This window comes from Patagioenas fasciata, chromosome Z (assembly GCF_037038585.1).
Source record: "Patagioenas fasciata isolate bPatFas1 chromosome Z, bPatFas1.hap1, whole genome shotgun sequence".
In the NCBI taxonomy this organism is placed as follows: domain Eukaryota; kingdom Metazoa; phylum Chordata; class Aves; order Columbiformes; family Columbidae; genus Patagioenas; species Patagioenas fasciata.
This window is the reverse complement of record NC_092560.1, coordinates 72,494,174-72,514,336: the sequence shown is the minus strand read 5'-3', so window position 1 is coordinate 72,514,336 and position 20,163 is coordinate 72,494,174. Positions and strand designations below refer to the sequence as shown.

Genomic DNA, 20,163 nt, shown 5'->3' with positions numbered 1-20,163 from the left:
CTGCTGATATACACCAAAAAAGAAAGTAGGGATCTGTAGCCTTTAGCCTACCACAGCTGCTATTAATACAATCCCGTTTTTGCAGAGCAACACAACTTTGAAGTCTGATCTTGGCCAGCACAGGAAAGAAGAAAGTGACGCACAGCTACTTGCATTTGAAGCATTTGCAACTTACAGTCTTGTATTTTGAGCACAATATGTTTGAACTGGACCCATCTTCATCTTCAGATTAAACACTCTGTTGATCTTAAGGAACAAGTACATTACAGGTGAAAGAGTGTCTCTGAATACAAAGGCAAAACTTTGCTCTTGGATGATCATGCTTCCATCTTACTGAAATCAGTGGAAAAGTTTTAATGGATGGAGAATTTGTCCCTGCACAGTCAGTTCTATTTTACCTAACTGATATTGAAAGATGAAACGGAAAAAACAGTACTTTACAATGTTCAAGGTACCAGACAGGGACTCAGCTGACAAATTACAGACTAGGGTTTCAGCCACAGCCCACTGAAAAGTCACACAGCAGTTCAGGCTGAGTCATTTTGCTGATCTGTACCTGTTTTCTCCTTCCAGTATTTCTCCTATCCTATGTAATAAACGTGTAAATACACCAAACAGGGAACATCTCTTGATAGATTTGTAGAGAGTGTGTCAAACCAGGACTCTAGTTCTGAAGTTGGGATTCTTCAAGTTTTGCTGTAATGTAATTAATTATGCAATATACAAAGCCTTATCTGCTGAACTAATTAATACTAGCAGGTATCACCAGTTAAATCTTCAACGTACTGAGCTGCTTATAGAATACATGTTCTTTCATGTTGCAAACTGAAGGACACAAAGAAGGCATATAGCAATGTGGTAAAAAGTTACCATTTTCTGGCATAAAATAAAACTTTGGAGAGAACTTTGATCAGCCCTTGACCAAACATTACAGATATTAAAGAGGGTTTCTCCAGGCATGTTTCAGTTTTTCTCTCTTATCATTCCTTCACCACAGGATTAAAATAAATCATTTTCAAATCCATTTACATTTACAATAGCCACATACGACAGGAAAGCAACAGGTGGGCTTTTTGCAGAGATGTGAACTGAAATCTGTAAGAGACTTAGTTCAATTACTTGCTCCAGCCATAGACTTAAAGCTTTGCTTTTTTCCAATGCATGACTGATGGACACTCCAGCAAGCAAGGAGATTCAGTTATTCACCTTGCCCTGTGGTATCAGTTCAGCCTTTCCAAACAAAGCTGAAAGGAAATAACTGGAAATCTGTTACACAGAACTCCTGATTCTTTGTGAAAAAAGTGGCCCCAAAATCATACAGCATGCACAGTATGTATAAACCTTGGCTATGCTGGTCCATTGGACTCTGAGGTGGGCCCATTCCAGGGTGAGGAGGTCGCATACTCTTCATGGAGCCACAATGAACATCTTCAACCATTCCTTTTTCGTGCAAGCCATCAATAGACTGTGAAAACAAAATAAGTATTTATATAGACATAGTATATAAGTCCCCTCTAAAAATCCAAAGGACTTTAACTCAAAACCTAAAAAACTATATAAAGAGTACAAACTTGTCTTAGCAGTCATTCAAAATAAATACAACAGGAACCTTTACCCCTGGAATCAGACATTTGGGGAAGCACAGAGCACCATTAAACTGTTTGTCCCCTCTGTTTCCTTTTTACTTTTTTTTTTTTTCCCCTCCTAATGAACTGTTTGGCAATGCCAGGGAGGCAAACTGTCCACATACAAACACACAAACCGTATTGGCCTCATATTACAAAGCAGTGTAACACACACCAACTTACGAAAGTACAGCCTGTGGCTTTGCTGGAGTTATTTTTAGCCCAAACTTTGCCCTTTCAGTCACTGCTCTACTGGAATGACCCAAACACTGTTTCTTTTCAAAAACAAAGACAACATTGCAGGAGGTAACCTCTTCTTTACAGGCAAAAACAGGGATACGCAGTCAAGGAAGGGAAAACAGTTCTACTCAAATACTTGTGGTCCCTACAGTTCCTGTCACCTCATTCACTTCTCAAAACCTACAGTTCCCATGGTACTTGAAATGCAAAACAGGGCCAAGTGCCTTCCTCAGATCAGGAACAGAAGACAGCTCAGGATCAGAAAAACAAGCTGAAGGCATGCATGGCACTGGGAAAGGCTCCGTAATAGAAACTGAGCAGTCTGAAAAGAGTGGAAAAGTGACATCAGAATGAAGATGTCTTAAGAAAACTAAGAAGTTTTACCTGAAAGCAAAAATTACATCAGGTCCCTAAATAGGGAAGTGATTATGCTCATGAACTTCTAACTTGGAACTCTGCAGGCTTTGTATTAGGAAGGAACAGGCTGGCATCTTCTCTCTACAGAAACATGCAGCTCTCCCCCTCTCTGTAACCCTTGCATGCACGCATACTAAACGTTCTTGCAAACCCTACTGCAAACAGAGACCTTCCAGCATGTTTTATCTAAACACACACCTATTGATTGAGAATTCTTTTTAAGAAGAGAGTTAAGAAAACTTATCCAATTGTAAAATAGGGGCACTTAACACAAAGAGCATGCAAGAAGCTGCATCAAGCCACAGAAAAAAAGACACTGTCACATTTCTTCTTTTCGAGCTATTTGTTACACATGAATCAATTTAAAGCAGACCTAAACATAGGTCATCCTTTCCACAAAGGCAAAAATTATTCCAAATTTTAATCTGTAAACCCTTCATTTAAATTTTTCACTTTCCATTGCAATAATTTGATTCAAAGTACCTTTAAACACATGGGGGAACACATGGTGGGGAGGGGGGAGGAGTTGTTTATCAGTATTTTTGAAGCTTTTCACTATTATATTACCTTATCAGAAACAATGGGTTAAAAGGAGAAATAAAATACATTTTTTATGTTTCATCAAATCTTTTAGTTGTCATGGCCATATAAAAACATTTGTGAAAAGAACTTCTATCAGAAAAATACCTGCTACTTGATAAGCTATTTTTGATTATAAGAACTTGGGATATGGAACAGAAATGTAGAGAGAGATGACTGACACATTAAAAATAGTTCCACTGCACTGACCAAGTAAATCCCAATGCCCTTTTCTGAGGCATGAAGATCCCTCTCCTTCCCTTTGCCTCTACTTACAAAGATAACCAGCATGGAAGAAAATACTCAGTTCACATTCCACTTGCAGGAGCTTAATACTACAGGAACTGAAACACCTGTAAAGCTGGATCCATTCCTGTTTTATCACAGTATGTATTCAGGACCAAATCTTTAGGGCCACCAAGAGGAGGAGGAGATTGTGCAGGAAATTTATTTCCAGAACAGAGGATGGGTACACATGTGCAGTGTGACTGCAGGGATGGGCAACACTGCATTTACGGGTGGCAACCATGAAACTGCTGTGGATGCAGGCAGCTCTGATGGGACTAAGATGGGACATGGCATGTACACCCCAGGCATCAGAAGGACCAGCATACCGAAGGTTGGGAAAAGAACTGATATTAACAAAGAGCACCAGAGAGGAACAATTATGTGGCTTTTTAAAAAGCAAATTAAAAAAACAAAACAAAACTGGAACAGAAAGATAAAGATGTGACCATACAAGAAAACATCAATCGCAGGAATGCTTCTGTGGAAAAAAAGTTATCAAAAGAACAGGGGTTCGTAAGGTAAGTATTTAAAGAAAAAAAAAAAAAACAACAACAAACAAACAAACCACCAAGAACCTGTAGCAAAATGAAATGTTTTCAGTCTAATGGAAGGAAGCTTAAATGCAGCAAGAATGGGTTTTGCTTCTGTGAAAAAAAATGAAAGTGAAAATCATTAGAACAGATTAAGAAAGGTAGAACTGATTAATCAGCTTTTTACCAGCAAGGCTACAGAAGATGAAGATGACATAAACTTCTTTGAAGACAAAATTAGTTTTAATGCCCACAGTACTGCTAATTTATGCAAAGAGGCTTGTACTTCCAGTAATGTTTTATATGTAAAAGCACCTCTACTGATGACAGAAAAACTCTAAAATAGGGGAGACAATTCAGCTGAGGAATACAAGAACTGAAAAATAGTTCTTTTTCATAACTTCTTTGAATCACTATGTAGTTACAGAGTTAGTTGATTTCTGTAAATCTATGTAACAGGTTAAAAGGTACAGAAAGGACTTTACACACAACACAATTTCTGCAAGTTCTTCAGTCCTGTATAAATTATTAAAGATATCTTCCACAATATCAGGGGAAATGTAACCTATACAACCAATAGAGCACCACATTGAGGTACTTACAGAAGGGAAACAGCAAGTTGTGACACATTCAACTTTGAGTACACGTTACTATTTTCATTGGTTCCCACAAACAAGAACAAGTACAGAACAGGCCAGATACATAAATACTGCTTCCAGAAAACACCATGAGGGATGAGCTTCAGCTGTATGCAAGCCCACACCTACGGACTTGGCAGACTTACAGACTTGACACAATGCCTAATGCATAAGGAACGTTTTGTCTACACTGCTTTTACTCTGCATTTAGTACCTAAGGTCTCTTCTCTCAGGCAGCATTGTTTGACTTATTTCCAGGTAAACTGTCAGATTATTGGGGTTTTTTTTTTTGTTTCCTTCACCCTTCTTAAAAACAAGCAAAGAAACAAACAAAGATGAATTATTAAACTATATTTCTTCTAGACTGTGGAGCCTCTATACTAACAAAAATTACGTAGACCAAACAGCGATATGTTGTCACATAACTGTACAGCATAACTGCATGCATCACTGATGGGACAACCAGACTGACTGTGTGTGTCCCTGCAGTAAGGACTTGGCCAAAAATTCTGCTAATGCCATATAAATCACTGAAACACCATTTTATACAAGTTCCTGCTGATATTTCAAAGTTGGCAACAATACTTTTTTTCTTTTTTCACGAACGTAAACACATACAACAAAAATATTGCAGGCAACATGCCTGTGGAATAAAAAAAAGCATTACTTCCAGGACCTCAGCAGAATTTTAAGATCCTCAGAATGTTTAATGTGCACAGATATGTTAGACAACAATATTGGAAATGGGAAGCCATTTGCCTTCTGTTTTAAGGGAACATCTGAGTCAACAATAATATATTTAGTAAAAATTACCATTTTTGTAGGAAGACTTTTCTGTCACTTACTTTTTCTCACTCACCCAAAATGGTTATATTGCCCACAACATCATAATTCTTCCACTGCCAGTAATCATTTACAGTACACAAATTCACAAAAGAAGTGATTATGCAACAGGTTATGATTAAATGGAAGAGAAAAACAAACCAAGAACTTGCAGTACTCTTCCCATCCCTCCAGTGAGAATGATGCAAATTAAACAGCAATACTGTTGTCATAACTAAGAGTTAAGCAGTTAAAATCATGTGGCCCAGCTGGTTCACAAGAGCATACAGAAAGCTGCATGAAATAAGACTGAAACCATCTAACCCGGCCCTATGTTCTGCCTGCAGAGGAGCTCCTTTCTAAGATTAAGGCAACTACGTAACAACGCTTTACTTTAGTATCTTCCACCTTCCAAGTACTTTCACCCCATGAGGCTCTCTGAAGCTGTTGAGTTTTGCATTTAACAGTCCCCCAACTAGACAGACTTCTAAGTATTTCTACTTAAATGTAGCTGTCTTTCATGCAAGATATATTTCAGTAAAATGTGGAATTAAGTAATTCCCCGGCAATCTGATCAACAGTCTAAATATTACTTGAGAAAGTAGCATGAAAGATAGCTAATTTATTGTTTCTGCCAAAACAACTGCATTATGTAAATCAATAGCAATTTTTCCTGTGGAAGGGTTTTCTGGTTACTAAGTGAATATACAGCCTTTAATTTTCATATTAACTGTTTTTAAGGAAACATACTTCAGGAATTATTATTTATTAATCTGTTTGTGTCAGTGTTTTCTCTATTGTTGTCTACTTTGGATTTTACTTTTATGCATTATATTATTCTTTGTAAGCTAGTCAAACATCTAACATAGAAGGTATTTAACTACTTAGTTTGTGAATTTTAAAAGAACCACATCCTCTTGCATACATGGCATGTGTAGCCCACAAGCAATTGTGTAACTGGGATGCTTTTTGTGCAATCTCCCACTTTTACTGCATTTCATTAGGAAAAACACATGCATTATGTTGTGTCATGACTTGAAAGTCAAGCTGCTTTACATAACATTAAGCAGGAAGAAAATGTACTTCGTCAAACTGCAGGTGGCTGACCAGTTTTTTAATTAGATGGAACAACACTCAAGTAAAATCTGCAAAATAGTCTAGAGGCACCCTTTCACAGTGTTCCTTGAACAGACCCTTCCCTTAGCTGTCACAATACACTGTTTCTGGGGTTACACAGGAAAACAGACCAAGAAATTCATCTACACGGAAAAATTAACAAAGATTGTTCTCTTTCACGTGCAACAGTTCAATAGACCCATTTTCTAGCTTAGTCACACGCACACAGGCATGCTGGAGCTTGTGAAGTGGCAAACTACAGGACAGCAAGGCTGTTGCTACTAAAGACTTGTGAAATTACAGCCTTTATTCCAGTATCAGAATCAAGGTATAGAAAAAAGGAAAGTAATTTTACTATAGCTATACTGACTGGCCATCTTACAATTAGCTATCCAGACTCTTCACATTCATGGTGCATTTCTTAAAATATTTCAATGCCTCCTCAGTGGAAGAATTTCTACTCTGGCTCACAGAACTTCCAAGATGCTTCTAAAGTCTCAGAGAACTTTGTGGGATGACATTTGTTGGTCTGTTTCTAATGCTAACATAACATTAAAAGTCTGGGACACACATGGTAAAATGGGATATAACAGTTAAAAACACAATGTATGAGCCTTCAGCCATTCTAACAGAAAATTCCATATATATGTATGATATGTATATATTATATATACATATATACCATATATATAACAACTATAAGAGATGCCAACCTCTTCTTCTGCAGGTACAGAATCTCTTAGAAAGAAACAAAGAAGCTTAAGGACGTTAAAACCTCAGCTGTCTATGAAGTTTGGGGCATTCAGCAAAGTACTGGAAGCTTTTGCTGTAACTGACCCACAAACAAGGAAATGACAATTGCAAATGTGTAATCTGGCTAATAGCTAAATTACATGTTTCAAGATTCAAACACAAAACTTCTAGTAACTGAATGTACTGACCTCTCAGAAATTATAACAGTTCAGTACAAACTGGCAGCTGGATCATAGCTTCCTTCACTTCATCTGTCTTTGTGTTATTAGCCATTTTAATAATACAGTTCTTCACACAAAAGACAGCAGTGCCATGTTGCTACAGAATGGACACTGTTTTAGCTGTTTCTAACTAATGAAACTGATTCATATGTGAAAACGGCAACATGAAGAAGTTGAAAAGTAAATACATTTATATTACTTTAAAACAATTTTTTTCTATGTTCATCTAACAATTCCAAGTGGAACCAATGATAATTACTAAAACATTTTCAGTACCTTGGCTCTCTAAGATGTTACTACGTATTTCTGAAAGCACAACATCAGTGAAATTGAAACAAACCTAATTTAATAACCCCAAATTATCCTGAATTATCCAATTATTCACATTCTACACTGCACAGTTCCAAATTCCTTAGTAAGATGGAGATTTTATAAAATAACTTGGAAACCAGGTTTTCCATCAACATAGACGAGTAAGTAAATTCGTAAGCAAAAGACCTTTAAAAACATTTTCAAAAGGCAAAACTAAAAACCACCCCAGAAAAATGCAAGATATGTCCAGAGAAGAAAAAAAAAAAAGGTGGTTAGAATTGACTACCATAAGGTTTTAATGTTATAATTCATTTTTTCCCTAGTAATGTCTATCTTACTGAAAAGTTCAGTTTACAAATGGAGATTTGCAAACTACTAACTCTATAGCTCAAAGAAGTCTACTAAGAACAAGGAAACTGTTCAATCTGGTATATGCATCATCTTTACTGATAAAGACGGAAACAGGAGTGTAGCTGCAGCTTTGCAGGTGATATACAATGTTAAATAGCGGTTACGCAGGTCTAAGTGTAGTGTAAGTAGCTTTTTTTAATCAGTGGAGACAACTGAGAAAAAAAGGTTCACTTGTAATAAACTATTACCTTATGCATTTGGTGCATGCCTTCCTGTGGATAATCAGTAGGCCCCATTGTTGGCATTGGATGCGGGACACTGGGCGGACCAGGACTTGGCCCCATCATGCTGTGAACTGAGCCAGGAGATGGCCCCGGTCCTGGGCTAGGTCCTAGGATTGGTCCAGGTGAAGGTCCTGGTCCAGGGGAAGGACCAGGATGAGGCATGGCGCCAGGGTCTGTAGGCGTGGACATCTATTTTCTGTCTCCTTTTCAATTAGCCGGATAGCTCTAATAACAAAAACAAAACAAAAACAGGATTTCTATGTGACATGTGGGGCACTAAAAAAAATAAAATTAAGTCTACTGGCAATCATTACACACACATATGCACATACACATGCAAGCTGTTATCAGCAGAAAATGCCTAAATGATCCTTAACGTCGCACATTAGTTTGACCATCCTTCTATAAGCCCACTAAAAGGATAAGGATCCTGATCAGTCAATTTCTGGATGTTTATGTGTTACCCACAGAACAAAGCAACTGGTATGCTATGAGAAACATCTATCAGAGACAACAGTAGTTCAATTGAGTTGCTGTCATCAGATATAACATATGAGATAAAGCACAGGGCTACTAAAGGCAGGGAAGATAGCTGGGCACCACTGCAACGTGTGTGTGTGCGTGTATGTGTGTGTGTGTTTTCAAAAACTTCTCCCTAAACAGATGGGACTGCACTGAAACATGTACATATAAAATTCATGGTAATGCAGTAAAACAAGTATCAAAAGGATTATTAAGACTATTTTCTGAACCATTTTTTTAAAGTTAAATATTAATGCAGGACCTCTCTGGTTATCTCTGTATGCAATCCTATCAATATCAAACATAACACGCAAAAGAAAAGACAATTACTTTGGACTGAAGAGTTATAATTCACTTGAGGGGTTCTGCCAATGTCACAAACTAGGAAAGTGCAGCTCAAGTGGCTTATAAAACAGTAAGCAATCTGAGAACAAATGACAGGCTTTTTACAGGCTGGAAAACCAACTATTACTATGTCTTTATTTCTTTGTTTTTAACAGAAAAAAACGGATGCAGGCTATAGGCTTGCAACATTCTTCCATTTTCTGAGAACCTTCATCCTTCTTCTCCAGGTCTCTGATAACTTTTATTGATGTCGAACATTGGGAACTTTTTGTCTACTAATGTCACTGTACTGTAACACCGGGACGTAGCTGCAACAGTTTTACAAAACCGATGGTCAGTTGCTGCCATCGAGATCTGCTATGTTTCTTGGCATTCCCCACTCCAAACAGCACTATTTTCAAGTGTTTGATCATACAGTGGTCACAGCATTCAAGCAGTCAAGTCAGCAAAAAAGCAGCCCTATATAAAACAAAACCAAAACAAACAATGCGAACTGGCTGGATGGCAGAGCTCAGAGGGCTGTGATCAACGGTGCAGAGTCTGGGTGAAGGCCTGTAGTCAGTGCGGCTCCCCAGGGGTCAGTACTGGACCCAGTCCTGTTCAAACTACTCATCAATGACCAGGATGAAGAGACTGAGTGCACCCTCAGCAAGTTTGCCAATGATACCAAGCTGAGAGGAAGGGTTGACACATCAGAAGGCCGTGCTGCCCTTCAGCAAGACCTGGACAGGCTGAAGGACTGCGCAGAGAAGAACCTGATGAAATTCAACAAAGGCAAGTGTTGGGTCCTGCACCTGGGCAGGAATAACCCCAGATGCCAGTACAGGTTAGGGGTGGACCTGTTGGAAAGCAGCACAGCAGAGAAGGACCTGGGATTTCTGGTCAACAACAGGTTGGCCATGAGTCAACAATGTGCCCTTGTGGCCAAGACAGCAAATGGTATCCTGGGGTGCATTAGGAAGAGTCTGATCAGCAGGGCAAGGAAGGTTGTCCTCCCCCTCTACTCTGCCCTGGTGAGGCCGCATCTGGAGTACTGCATCCAGTTCTGGGCTCTACAGTTTAAGGACAAGGAACTACCAGATGGAGTCCAGCGGTGGACTATGAAAATGATTAGGGGGCCTAGAGCATTTTCTTATGAGAAAAGACAGAGAGCTGGGTCTGTTAAGCCTGGAGAAGAGAAGGCTGAGAGGGGAACTTAACAGCATTTATAAATATCTCAAGAGTGGATGTCAAGAGGACGGGACCAGACTCTTTTCAGTCATGCCCAGTGACCGGATGAGCGGCAATGGGCACAGGCTGAAGCATGGAAGGTTCCATCTGAATATGAGGAGAAAATTTACTTTGAGGGTGACAGAACACTGAAACAGCTGCCCACAGGTTGTGGAGTCTCCTTCTCTGAAGACATTCAAAATCCACCTGGACACATTCCTGTGTGATCTGCTCTGGTGAACCTGCTTTAGCAGGTGGGCTGGACTGGATGATCTCCAGAGGTCCCTTCCAACCCCAGCCATTCTGTGATTCTCTGAAACAAAAAACCCACCACACACCAAACAATGTAGGTATTCAGGTTACTGAGCTGGCTTTTTGAAAAGACAAAGGAAGCAAATAGTATCACCACTTCTAGCAGTATCTAACCGTTAGATGGACTTAGCCTGTTCCCTTTACTTACTTTGGGTGTAGTTTTATAGTGAGGTTACCTGTCTATGACTACTTGTCCCATAATAACAAATCCAATCCAATGAAAAATGAGTCTTACTGAAAAGCATTCTAATTTCGTACATCACAAGGTAATTACAATGTAATGGTACATTACAAGGCCTAAGACAACTCCATGTCCTAGCCTCTTTCCTTACAGAATTTATCGCAGAAGAGTGCTGTTCTACCTTCCACATCTGGGTTTACCACTATCCATAGCTAGCAGAAATTACTTTCTAAATTGAGTAAGTGGTGTAACTGTGTTATGAGACTGTTTATATAAAGTCATACTGTAACACTGCAAACACCCTGGCTTGTAGCCAAATTAAGAAACAGACACTCAAGAAGAACAAAGTACCCTCCCAAGGTTCCAATAAAGCAGAAAGGAGTCCCATCTGCAAGACAGTGGATTGGTGGTTACTGCTAGCAATCATGGAATTCAAAGCTTACAGAACTGATCGTCTTTCTCCTTTTATAAGCAAGAGTCTTTTCTTATCAGAGCCCACACAAAAGATAAAATGCTACTACACCAATATCATTTTCACTTATTTACTCCCAATTAACTAATCATTCTGTCAGGATCAAAAACAGCTTAACAGCATTTGCTTACAAATTCCCTCACTCCTGATTCAAGGCAACAGATTAGAACAATGCTTAACTCATTTAAAATAAAGTATCCTCACCTGAAATACGCTACCTTGGGATCCTATTTCCTTGCAAGATAAAACAGGGAGATGTCTATGAAGTTTCTCTGTTCAAAGCAAAACACTATGTTCACTAATTAGTCCCCTGAAACCCCATGACATTACCACAAAAGGAAGCAAGGTATCAAATGTTCACAACTGCATACACCATGCCATGGCTTCCTGTAAGAGGTCTACAGTTTGGCTGCATGAAGGACAACAGACATTTCCACACAATAGTTTTTATACAAGTCAATCACTACATTGCAGAATGTAAGACTGACACTGTCACAGCTGTGTCTCTCTGCACATAAGCCAGATTCAGTCCATTTAACAAGGCAGAACCTATCACCACCAACATCAACACTATTAGAAAAATTTATACAGAACTACAACACAACCAATTGCAAAACTTCTATCAGTATGCGGTATCCCAAAATATCCTATTTCACAAAAGACTTCTACCTACACCCATGCACCAAAATGGGTATCAAAATCTCCCTCCCTATTGACCTCTATGTCAAATTCAACTTGCAGTTCTCAAAAACTAACTGGCTCCAGCCTCAGCTCCACTAGTCACACTGCCATTTACATATACATTAAACATATCCTCTACACAAACCTAGAAATTTTAAATTCCTTTTAATGGGCTAGCAAGTGCCTAGCCTATACCAGAGGATGATGTTGCACACCCTTACACCAAATAAGTCCCTTCAATATCTTTAAGAGCAGATAAACTCACCAAACCATACATAATTGTGAACTGTCTTAGATTTGTAGTCAGAGATTTTTGTATGTCAAAGAACTATATCAGGAGAACACAAAATATTGGAAAATATTAGCTGAATGTGAGGAATAAATCCTATGCAAAGATACCCATGAAGAGACAAAGCAATTTTCTCTGACAACAGTAGCCCACAAAACTAAAAAGCAGCTACTGCCATAAACCAGATTATACATGGCCCTCTAAACCAAGGATCAGTTCATAGAACAGCTAAAAATCTTATGATTTAACATGTTTCAAAAATAGTGTAGATTATATTTACTATGACTGAGATTGTATAAAAAAACCCATATAAACTACCCTGCTCTCATTAAAAGTCAGTAAGAGCTAGATATGTAATTCCTCTAGGCCCTTATAAAAGACTCATTAAAGCCAAAGCAATAATCTACAAAAATACAACAGGTGCAACAGTGGCCAGGTTCCATCCAGACAACACTAATATTAGTTTGGGTAAAACCTGGCACCTGTAATAAAATAAGCAAAATGAAGCCAACTCCCTGCGACAGTCAGTGTTGACCCAGTTGTACGGACTGCTTTTTAATGAGTGGTGCCTGTTAGATTTATAAAGTGAAGGGAGGGAATTAAAAAAAAAAAAAAAAGGTAAATGTTTCTAATAGATTATAAGAACTTTATTAAAATTAAAAATAAAATTATCTCATGATGATAAGGCTTCTGGCCCTGACTCTCAAGTGCATTACATACTAATTGTTTCTCAAGTGTCCAATCTTAAAATTCTCTCGAAACCCTCATGAGAATAGTTTTATTCATAGACTTTAAATAAGACATATCTTCTTGACTGTAATCCCTTATCACTTCTTAGGTTTATTTACATCAACATCAACAAATCTCTTTTGAGAACAGCTCCCAATAGAACTAGTGGGGACTGAATTAGTTGTGGTAAATCATGCAGCTCTTCCTGTGGTCTCAGAGAATTTTTCCATCTCTGCTGGACACAGAGCTGAGACAGAAAAAAATAAAACAAATAATAATAATAATAAAAAATTGCTTTAACCAGATGCAGATACAGGAAGAGCCACAAAACCAAGAGCTGAAGAGAGAGACTTACGATCCCTGCTCAACTACTTCTAAATCAAATGGTTTAGGACAGTGATTATCTACAATACAAAGAATTTGAGGGAACATTCCCTAAGCATAAATGTTTTTGCACTATCACTTTATATGCACCTGGAAGGTTTTGTAGATGTAGCTCATTCATTGTACAACAGTGTCTCCATCAGCTCAATTTTTCAGGACCCACAGCATTCAAGAACACTACACATATTTTAGTATAAACCCACTACACACCCAAAGGTAACAAAGGCATGGATTTCCTTTGCGTGAAGAAAGTATGCAATATTAGTGGGTCCAAAACCAAAACCACTTACATTACTTCAGAATTCAAGACCAGCAGAACACCCAGAAAGATTCAGAGACTACAGACTGCTTTAACACAGGGCACACATCAAGTCTAAAAAGAGATGGAGCAGTAAGCATTTATAATTCTTCTAGCTGTTTCCCTTTACCATCCAATATAACTTCTGCCTTTCCACAATCAAGTCAACCTAAACTGAACTTCAGCCAGGAGTTTTGGCCAAATCTGCTGCCTTGGATATGTAGGGGAAAGTAAGGAAACTGAACCACTTACATTTGATGAAAAGGAAATGTGGACCCATACAACAGCCACATACGCATTGCAAAGCAGACTGCAACTTTGCCTTCACAGAACAATAATTACAGTCTACTTTTCCCCACACATCTTCAACCAAAGTCACAATTCACAGGTGACTTTGAAAAGATATCCTGTGAAACTGTGAGCAACTATGAGCTAAAGGAGTTATTTTTACTACATAACCACAGAAAACATGAAATGATATTGTCAGTGACTTGTAGTATTTGCTTAATCTTCTAACCATAACCAAATGAAGACGTTCACGATGATTAATAATGAAAGCAGCTCATCATAATTAAAACAAGTAACTTAAAAAAACTTGGAAGCAAATCCGTGTTTTATATTGCACAACCCCACAGGACACTCTGCATTACCATGTATCAGGATTTAACTATCATCATTTCATCAAACAATGAGTCAGTCAATAAACAGGTCTACATGAAACAACAACAACAACAACAAAAAAAGAAGCAGTAAGGAGAAGGGTCAAATCTTCACATAACATAAACAAGAATTATTCAGTTCACACAGAGAAGCCAAATACATTAACAGCTGAGAGATTCTGCCTTTACATACTCATGTATGGAACTTTACTTCAAAACCTTCTGGAAGTGAATTTGCAGTTTAAACTACAAACCACAGAATCAGAAATGCTGAACCTTAATTGCTTATCCAGACACTTAAGTCACAGACAAAAACCTCTGGACACTGCATCAGCCACTTGTTTAGCTGTCTACCAAAGACCGTTTGCATGCACCCCAGGAGAGTTAGGAGAATGGGTGGTGGGCTTACACCAGAAACTTCATTGTAGAGTCAGGCAGCATAAGGCTCCTTTTCAGATGCAGAGACAGCTTACTTAAGGATTTTAGTCCTAATAATCCCTACCATCAATCCCTTACAAATATTTTTGTAATAATTCTTATTCCTACTGTGTAGCTGTTTCATTTTTTCATAAACTGACTTCTCAACTACATTAACTTACGGCCTACCCTCTTATGAAAAACTACAATCAGCACCAATAAATGACTGGCTAACAGCTGGGGGTTGAATGTATTACAGTCAAAAGGCGTCATTGCAAGTCAGAGTTCCCATAAATTAGATTAAGTTATTCCACCAGACTCTTCAATGAAGAGGCTACAGCATATACATATGATCCTCTCTGATGGCTTTGCCGCAGAAGACCATGGACTTCAGGAAAAGAGGAGGGCAGACAGGCGCAGTCAGAATTGCCTTTTAACACCATGGCCACAGTCATGGCAGACAATGTCCAAGATGAAGTTCATGTTTGCTACATATGTAGATTCCACCGTACATTTTGGGCACAGAAAACTGACTCATGACAGAATACTGACTGGTTATAGATTAAGACTCTGTGCCATGACCTTTACTACATGTATTAATCACATCTATTGAACATCATCTTCACATTGGGTTCTGAAAAACAAAAACCATCATGAGAGGTAGGTAGAAGGAAATGAATTTGCAAATTTGCCATATTACTGACAGGCTTTGTATTTACTTAAACAGGGAAGAAAAGGAGGAAGAAGGGAGAAGATTGTTTCAAACACAAGTTAGTTATAGTAAAATATCAGTGAAGTCACAAACAAAGTACTGTTTCTGTAACAAGAAACTTATTTTTACATTTTTCCGAATGGTCCCTCTAAATGATCTACCTGGGTGCTCAAACCCTGCAGTGAAATGTAGGAAATATTCTCTACCAAGTGGAGACATGCAGGAATATGTTTATGCCTAAGAAGTGATGACTTTACATTTGTCAGGAACAAATAAACCCATTTTTAGTATGATTCTTCTTATTCTGCTTCATTTGCAAACTACCAAAGCTGTGTTTAAGTAAACCTTACTGCTTTCCCTTATTCATCCTCCCTCATTTCACCTTGTAAATAAGGCACGCACTTTTCTCTGCTGCCATTCTCACGACAAGTTATCTTTATGTCATAACATTGTATTTACTACTTCACTAAAGGATCAAACAAAAAACTAAACAGATCAAATTAAAAAGTGGTGGAGGTCCGGGAAACACTCTTCACACATACAGAACTTTAATTGCAGCACAAAACATTGAAAAAATGGGCATTGTAATGACTAATTTGCAAAAATGTTTTCAGCCATATGAAGAATGAAAAGTCTCCTTCTGAAAATCCAGACCATGAAAATTGGAAGTAAAAGTGTAGACATTTTTTAAAGTTGCTGCTTTGTACATTCTGACCCTAACTTCAAAAGTCAAACAAAATTTGAGAAAATATATCTGCAGATATTAATTTTGTATGGACCTTTGTCAAGAATATATTTAATATAAGAGTGTTAACTGGAGCACTTTTCTTCTGTCAATTTTCAAGCTTCAGGTGTAGGTGAAAGCATTTTTCAAATCTGACAAGAAATGCTCAGAGACCACTTGAAATGAACATAAGATCTAAGGCTGCTCTGTACACACTATTCTGGCACATGTTCCACCACAGAAATACCAGTCCTAAAGCTGAGACACAACTCACGAGAGAAATATTGTATTTAATAAAGCTTTCCCCTCACCTCTATCAAGTCCACATATGCTGTCTGGTACACATAACTTCAGATTTCTTTTTAAATGCTCATCATCCAATCAATCTTTTTGCTTTCTATTACTGATGTATACGGGCATAAAAATCTGCTTCTAATCCTATCGTTCTGGTACAACACTTTTTTCCTTACAATAACAAAAGGACAAAAGAAACAAAGTCAAAGGCAGTAATAGGGCAATTAGGTTCCCAAAGAGAAAGTGTGCCTTTATTTGCACAACAATACTAACTGCCACAGAAGACACTGCCCCACCCCGAACATGTAACTGTTATACTATCAAAGGAATTAAATTCCGGCACAATGTTTATTGCCTGGTTCTTAGGGGCTGTAGTCAAAACTCAGTAACACTGAAGAAATTAAAAGCAAAACAGAAAAGAACACAAGCAGAACAATAGCGTGTCACAGATCTCATGCACCATTTTTTTTTTTCTGAAAGCGTGCAGAACACTTAAAATGGTAAAAAAAAAATCTTATAGCTTCAATTCTTCAGTTGATTATTTACTCGCATATCTAAAATATTAATCAGAAACCTTCGAAAGAACAGTGTTAGACTAAAGTTTGGAAAGTGTGAATATCAAACACAAGCAGCAGATAACAAGTAATACCAACTTCGATGCGATCTATGTAGTCATGCTGCCACTAAACCACTCAGTTCATCTGACAATAATGCACACTTCGGGAAGAAAAAAAAAAAAAACAAAAAAAAAACAAAAACAAACAAACAAAAACCACACCACAGTAAAGTGTAACTTCAGTTCGAGTTTAGAAGAGCTATAACTTTTCCAGCCGTGTGCAGCAGTTTGTTGTTCCACCATCACACATTTGGGGGTGGGGGGGAGGAGACAAAATAAAAAACTCCATTTCTTCCCGTACCACGGACATAATGAAACGTGGTCGCGGCGTCGGGGGGGTGGAGAGACACGGCACAGGCGTCGGCGCGGGCACACAGCCGGGCGCACGCCCAGGCCGCCGGCGGAGGGTCGGCACCGGGCAATGTCGGCCGCGGGCCGCCCGCCCCTCCGCGGCAGCGCTCTGCCTCGGCGGCGCCGCGCGGGTCTTCCGGCCCTGCCGGGCGGCGCGTTAGGCCTCAGCGCCGCGCCGCCCGCCGCCTCCCCCAAGCAACGGCGCCGGGGCGGCCGCCCACAACCCGCAGGGCCTTATTCTACCCCTTCCGGCCCTCCAGAAAGTTTTCGCCCCGGCCGAGAGGCTCTAAACCGTCCCTGCCCGGAGATCCAGCCCCGCTGCCTCCTTCCTCCCCTCCTCCACGAAGCAATGGCTGCGCCGCTCCCGGCGGCGGGCCGCGCAGGGCCCCGTACCTCGACGGCGGGGGAGAGGGGGCGGCTCGGCGGCAGCAGGCGGGCGAGCAGCCGGGGCATCCCTCAGGGCTGGGCTGGGCCCATCTCCCCGCCGCTCCTTCCCTCCGCCACCATGTCACGCCGACCAAACATGTCTGTGCGCCTGTGTGTGGCGGCGGTGACTTCCTGATCCTCCGCCGCCGCTCACACAGGCAGAGGGACGGGAAAAGCCACCTCCCGCCGCCGCCGGCGCTTACCACCGCCTCCCTCTCCCCCGCGAAGGCCCGGGGACGAGCTTCGCTGCTCTCCTGCCCCGCCCGGGAGCTGGCTGCAGCAGCTGCCCGCTACCTGCCCCCGCCTCCGGCACGGGAGAGAACTTTTCAGGTGTCGACCACCGCCGTCCCTCTCTCCTGACGGGGCGGAAAAAGCCACGTCTACCTGAGCATCTGCGTGTGTATGCATCCTCGCTCCCGCCCGACCCGATCAAAAAAAAAAAAAAAAAGGAATCCGCGCACACCGGAAATAAAATGCTTTTTTGCTTGGAAGGCGATTACAAAATTGCAAGCGCATGTTTTGTGCTACTCGGCTCCGCTGACTGCAGCAAGGCGGGGGGGGGCAGGCATGATTTCTGCAGGGAAAACGAGGTAGAGGGGGAAGACATGCTATTTTGGGAAGTAAATCGCGACACCTTCACAGCTGGAGTGACTGCACAGTTAAAAACAAGAGACTGAAACGCAACAGGAGCCGCAGCCTCTCGGGTGAAGTCTCAGCCCCCATCTCCTTCCCCCTCCCCGGTGCGTGTAGCGCTTGTGACAGGCAGGGAGATTATCCGGATCACGGCTCCTCTGGCTCTGCCGGGGAACGCCGCTACTCTCACAGGCGAGACCGCTCCCCCACGCACCGTCTTTCTCCCTGCCTGTGCCTCCTCACTTCCCTTTCCTCGGTCAGGTCTAGGGGAGCGTGTGTCACACCGGAGAAACAACCCCACCACCGCACGCTCTCCCGCCGCCGGACACCGTGAACTTCACCCTGAGACCTCCCCCGCCCCCCCCCGCAGCCGCCGAAACGCAGCCCACCGGGCGGCCCACGCTGGGTGGGGCAGCAGGAGAGGCCGCCCCCGGCCCGCCGAGCTGCCCCGGGGCTTGTCTGTGAGCTGTCGCTCCAGCGGCTCGCGTCGCCCGGAGCGTTGTGACACGTTCGCTTGGCGGCAAGACTGAGAGGTGCCAAGAGCTGGTCGTTGTTGCCGTGCGAGACCGCGGCCGCTCCGGTGACGAGCGCCAGCCGCCCCGCCGCTCCCCCGTCCCTCCCGCGGGTGCCGCTGACTCACAAGTCAGCCACCAGCGACGCCCTGGGGGCTTCTTCCTCTCACACCCTCCCACCCCGGAGATTCGCATCGTGATTATTCCAGAAATACCGGATCAAAACTTTCTTCTCTCCACCCACTAGGGGATATAAATATTTGGGAGGGCTGGGCGCCGGAGACGGTGGGGAGAGGAAGCAGGTGGCACGACAGTGCCCGGGGCCAGCGGGGCCGTGCTCGGGAAGGGGAGGGAAGGTGGGCACGGTGCGTGCCAGCGCGATCACTAACAATAAAGGACGGCGCAGGCACCGCCGTGCCAGGGATAGGGAGCGGGGCGGGGGGCGGACCGAGTTGTAAGTTATATTTACCTTCCGCCCGGGAGGAGCGTCGTGCTGGATGTCGCTCCTCTCCCCCTCGGTGAGTCACCCGAGTCCGGAACGGGAGCGAGAGACTAGATTATGAACATGACTTCATTGATGACAGCCATTCCCTCCTCTTCCTAAACTCCTGCCCCTCCCGCCGCCTCCCCTCACCGACGCCACCGCTCAGGAAGCCGCATTCTTATTGGCCTGCCGGCGGGGGAGTGCCCGCCCCCCTGGGCAGAAAGGGCGGCCCTATTGGAGTGGTTCTGCTGTCACTCAGCCGAGGGGTTAGGGACTGGAGGAGGTGTGCAGGAGCGTGGCAGGCGGAGAGGGTCGTGTGAGTGTGCGAGCCGTCGTGTGCGCGCACGCTGGGGGCCCCGCTCGCATGTTCGCCGTGCAGCGGCGGGGCGGCTTGGGCTGCGGCTCGAGGTTCCTCCGCGCCCCTTCATCCCGCAAAGCTCTCCTGTGCGGTGGGAGAGAGAGGAACGGGAGCGCCTCCCGTGAGGAGGAGGAGGCGGTGCTCGCGGGAGTAGTGTGGGTGAGGTGAAGAAGGTGCTGGAACTCGCCGTTCTGCTGCCCCAGCCTGCCGGGGCGAGCCTCCCGCCGCTGGGGAGGGAGGCGGGGAGGAGCCACCCTGACGGGCGTTGGGGTCTCCTACACCTGGCGGCGGGGCTGCTTGCGTCTCGTTGCTTTTAAAAGAAAAAGGGAGGAGGGAGGGAAAGTGAGGGGAGAGGCATGGAAGGGTGTTGTCATCTGTC

General features: G+C 42.2%; 1 protein-coding gene across 4 annotated transcripts in view; it reads right to left on the bottom strand.

The window, feature by feature from the left end:
- SMARCA2 (SWI/SNF related BAF chromatin remodeling complex subunit ATPase 2) overlaps positions 1 to 19,557 on the bottom strand; it is a 120,362-nt gene extending 100,805 nt beyond the window's left edge. Inside the window, exons 1-3 of one of the 4 annotated variants that reach the window (XM_065860203.2) lie at positions 19,412 to 19,557; positions 8,141 to 8,401; positions 1,342 to 1,465 (exon numbers count right to left, since the gene is read on the bottom strand). In XM_065860203.2, the coding sequence (XP_065716275.1) occupies positions 1,342 to 1,465; positions 8,141 to 8,365 (349 nt within the window). In that variant the 5' untranslated portion in view covers positions 8,366 to 8,401; positions 19,412 to 19,557. Of the gene's footprint in view, positions 1 to 1,341; positions 1,466 to 8,140; positions 8,402 to 16,421; positions 16,441 to 17,764; positions 18,000 to 18,181; positions 18,256 to 19,411 lie in introns of those variants that run through there. The other 3 variants (XM_065860205.2, XM_065860204.2, XM_071802469.1) reach the window with 3 other exon arrangements.
- Positions 19,558 to 20,163: the final 606 nt, after the last annotated feature.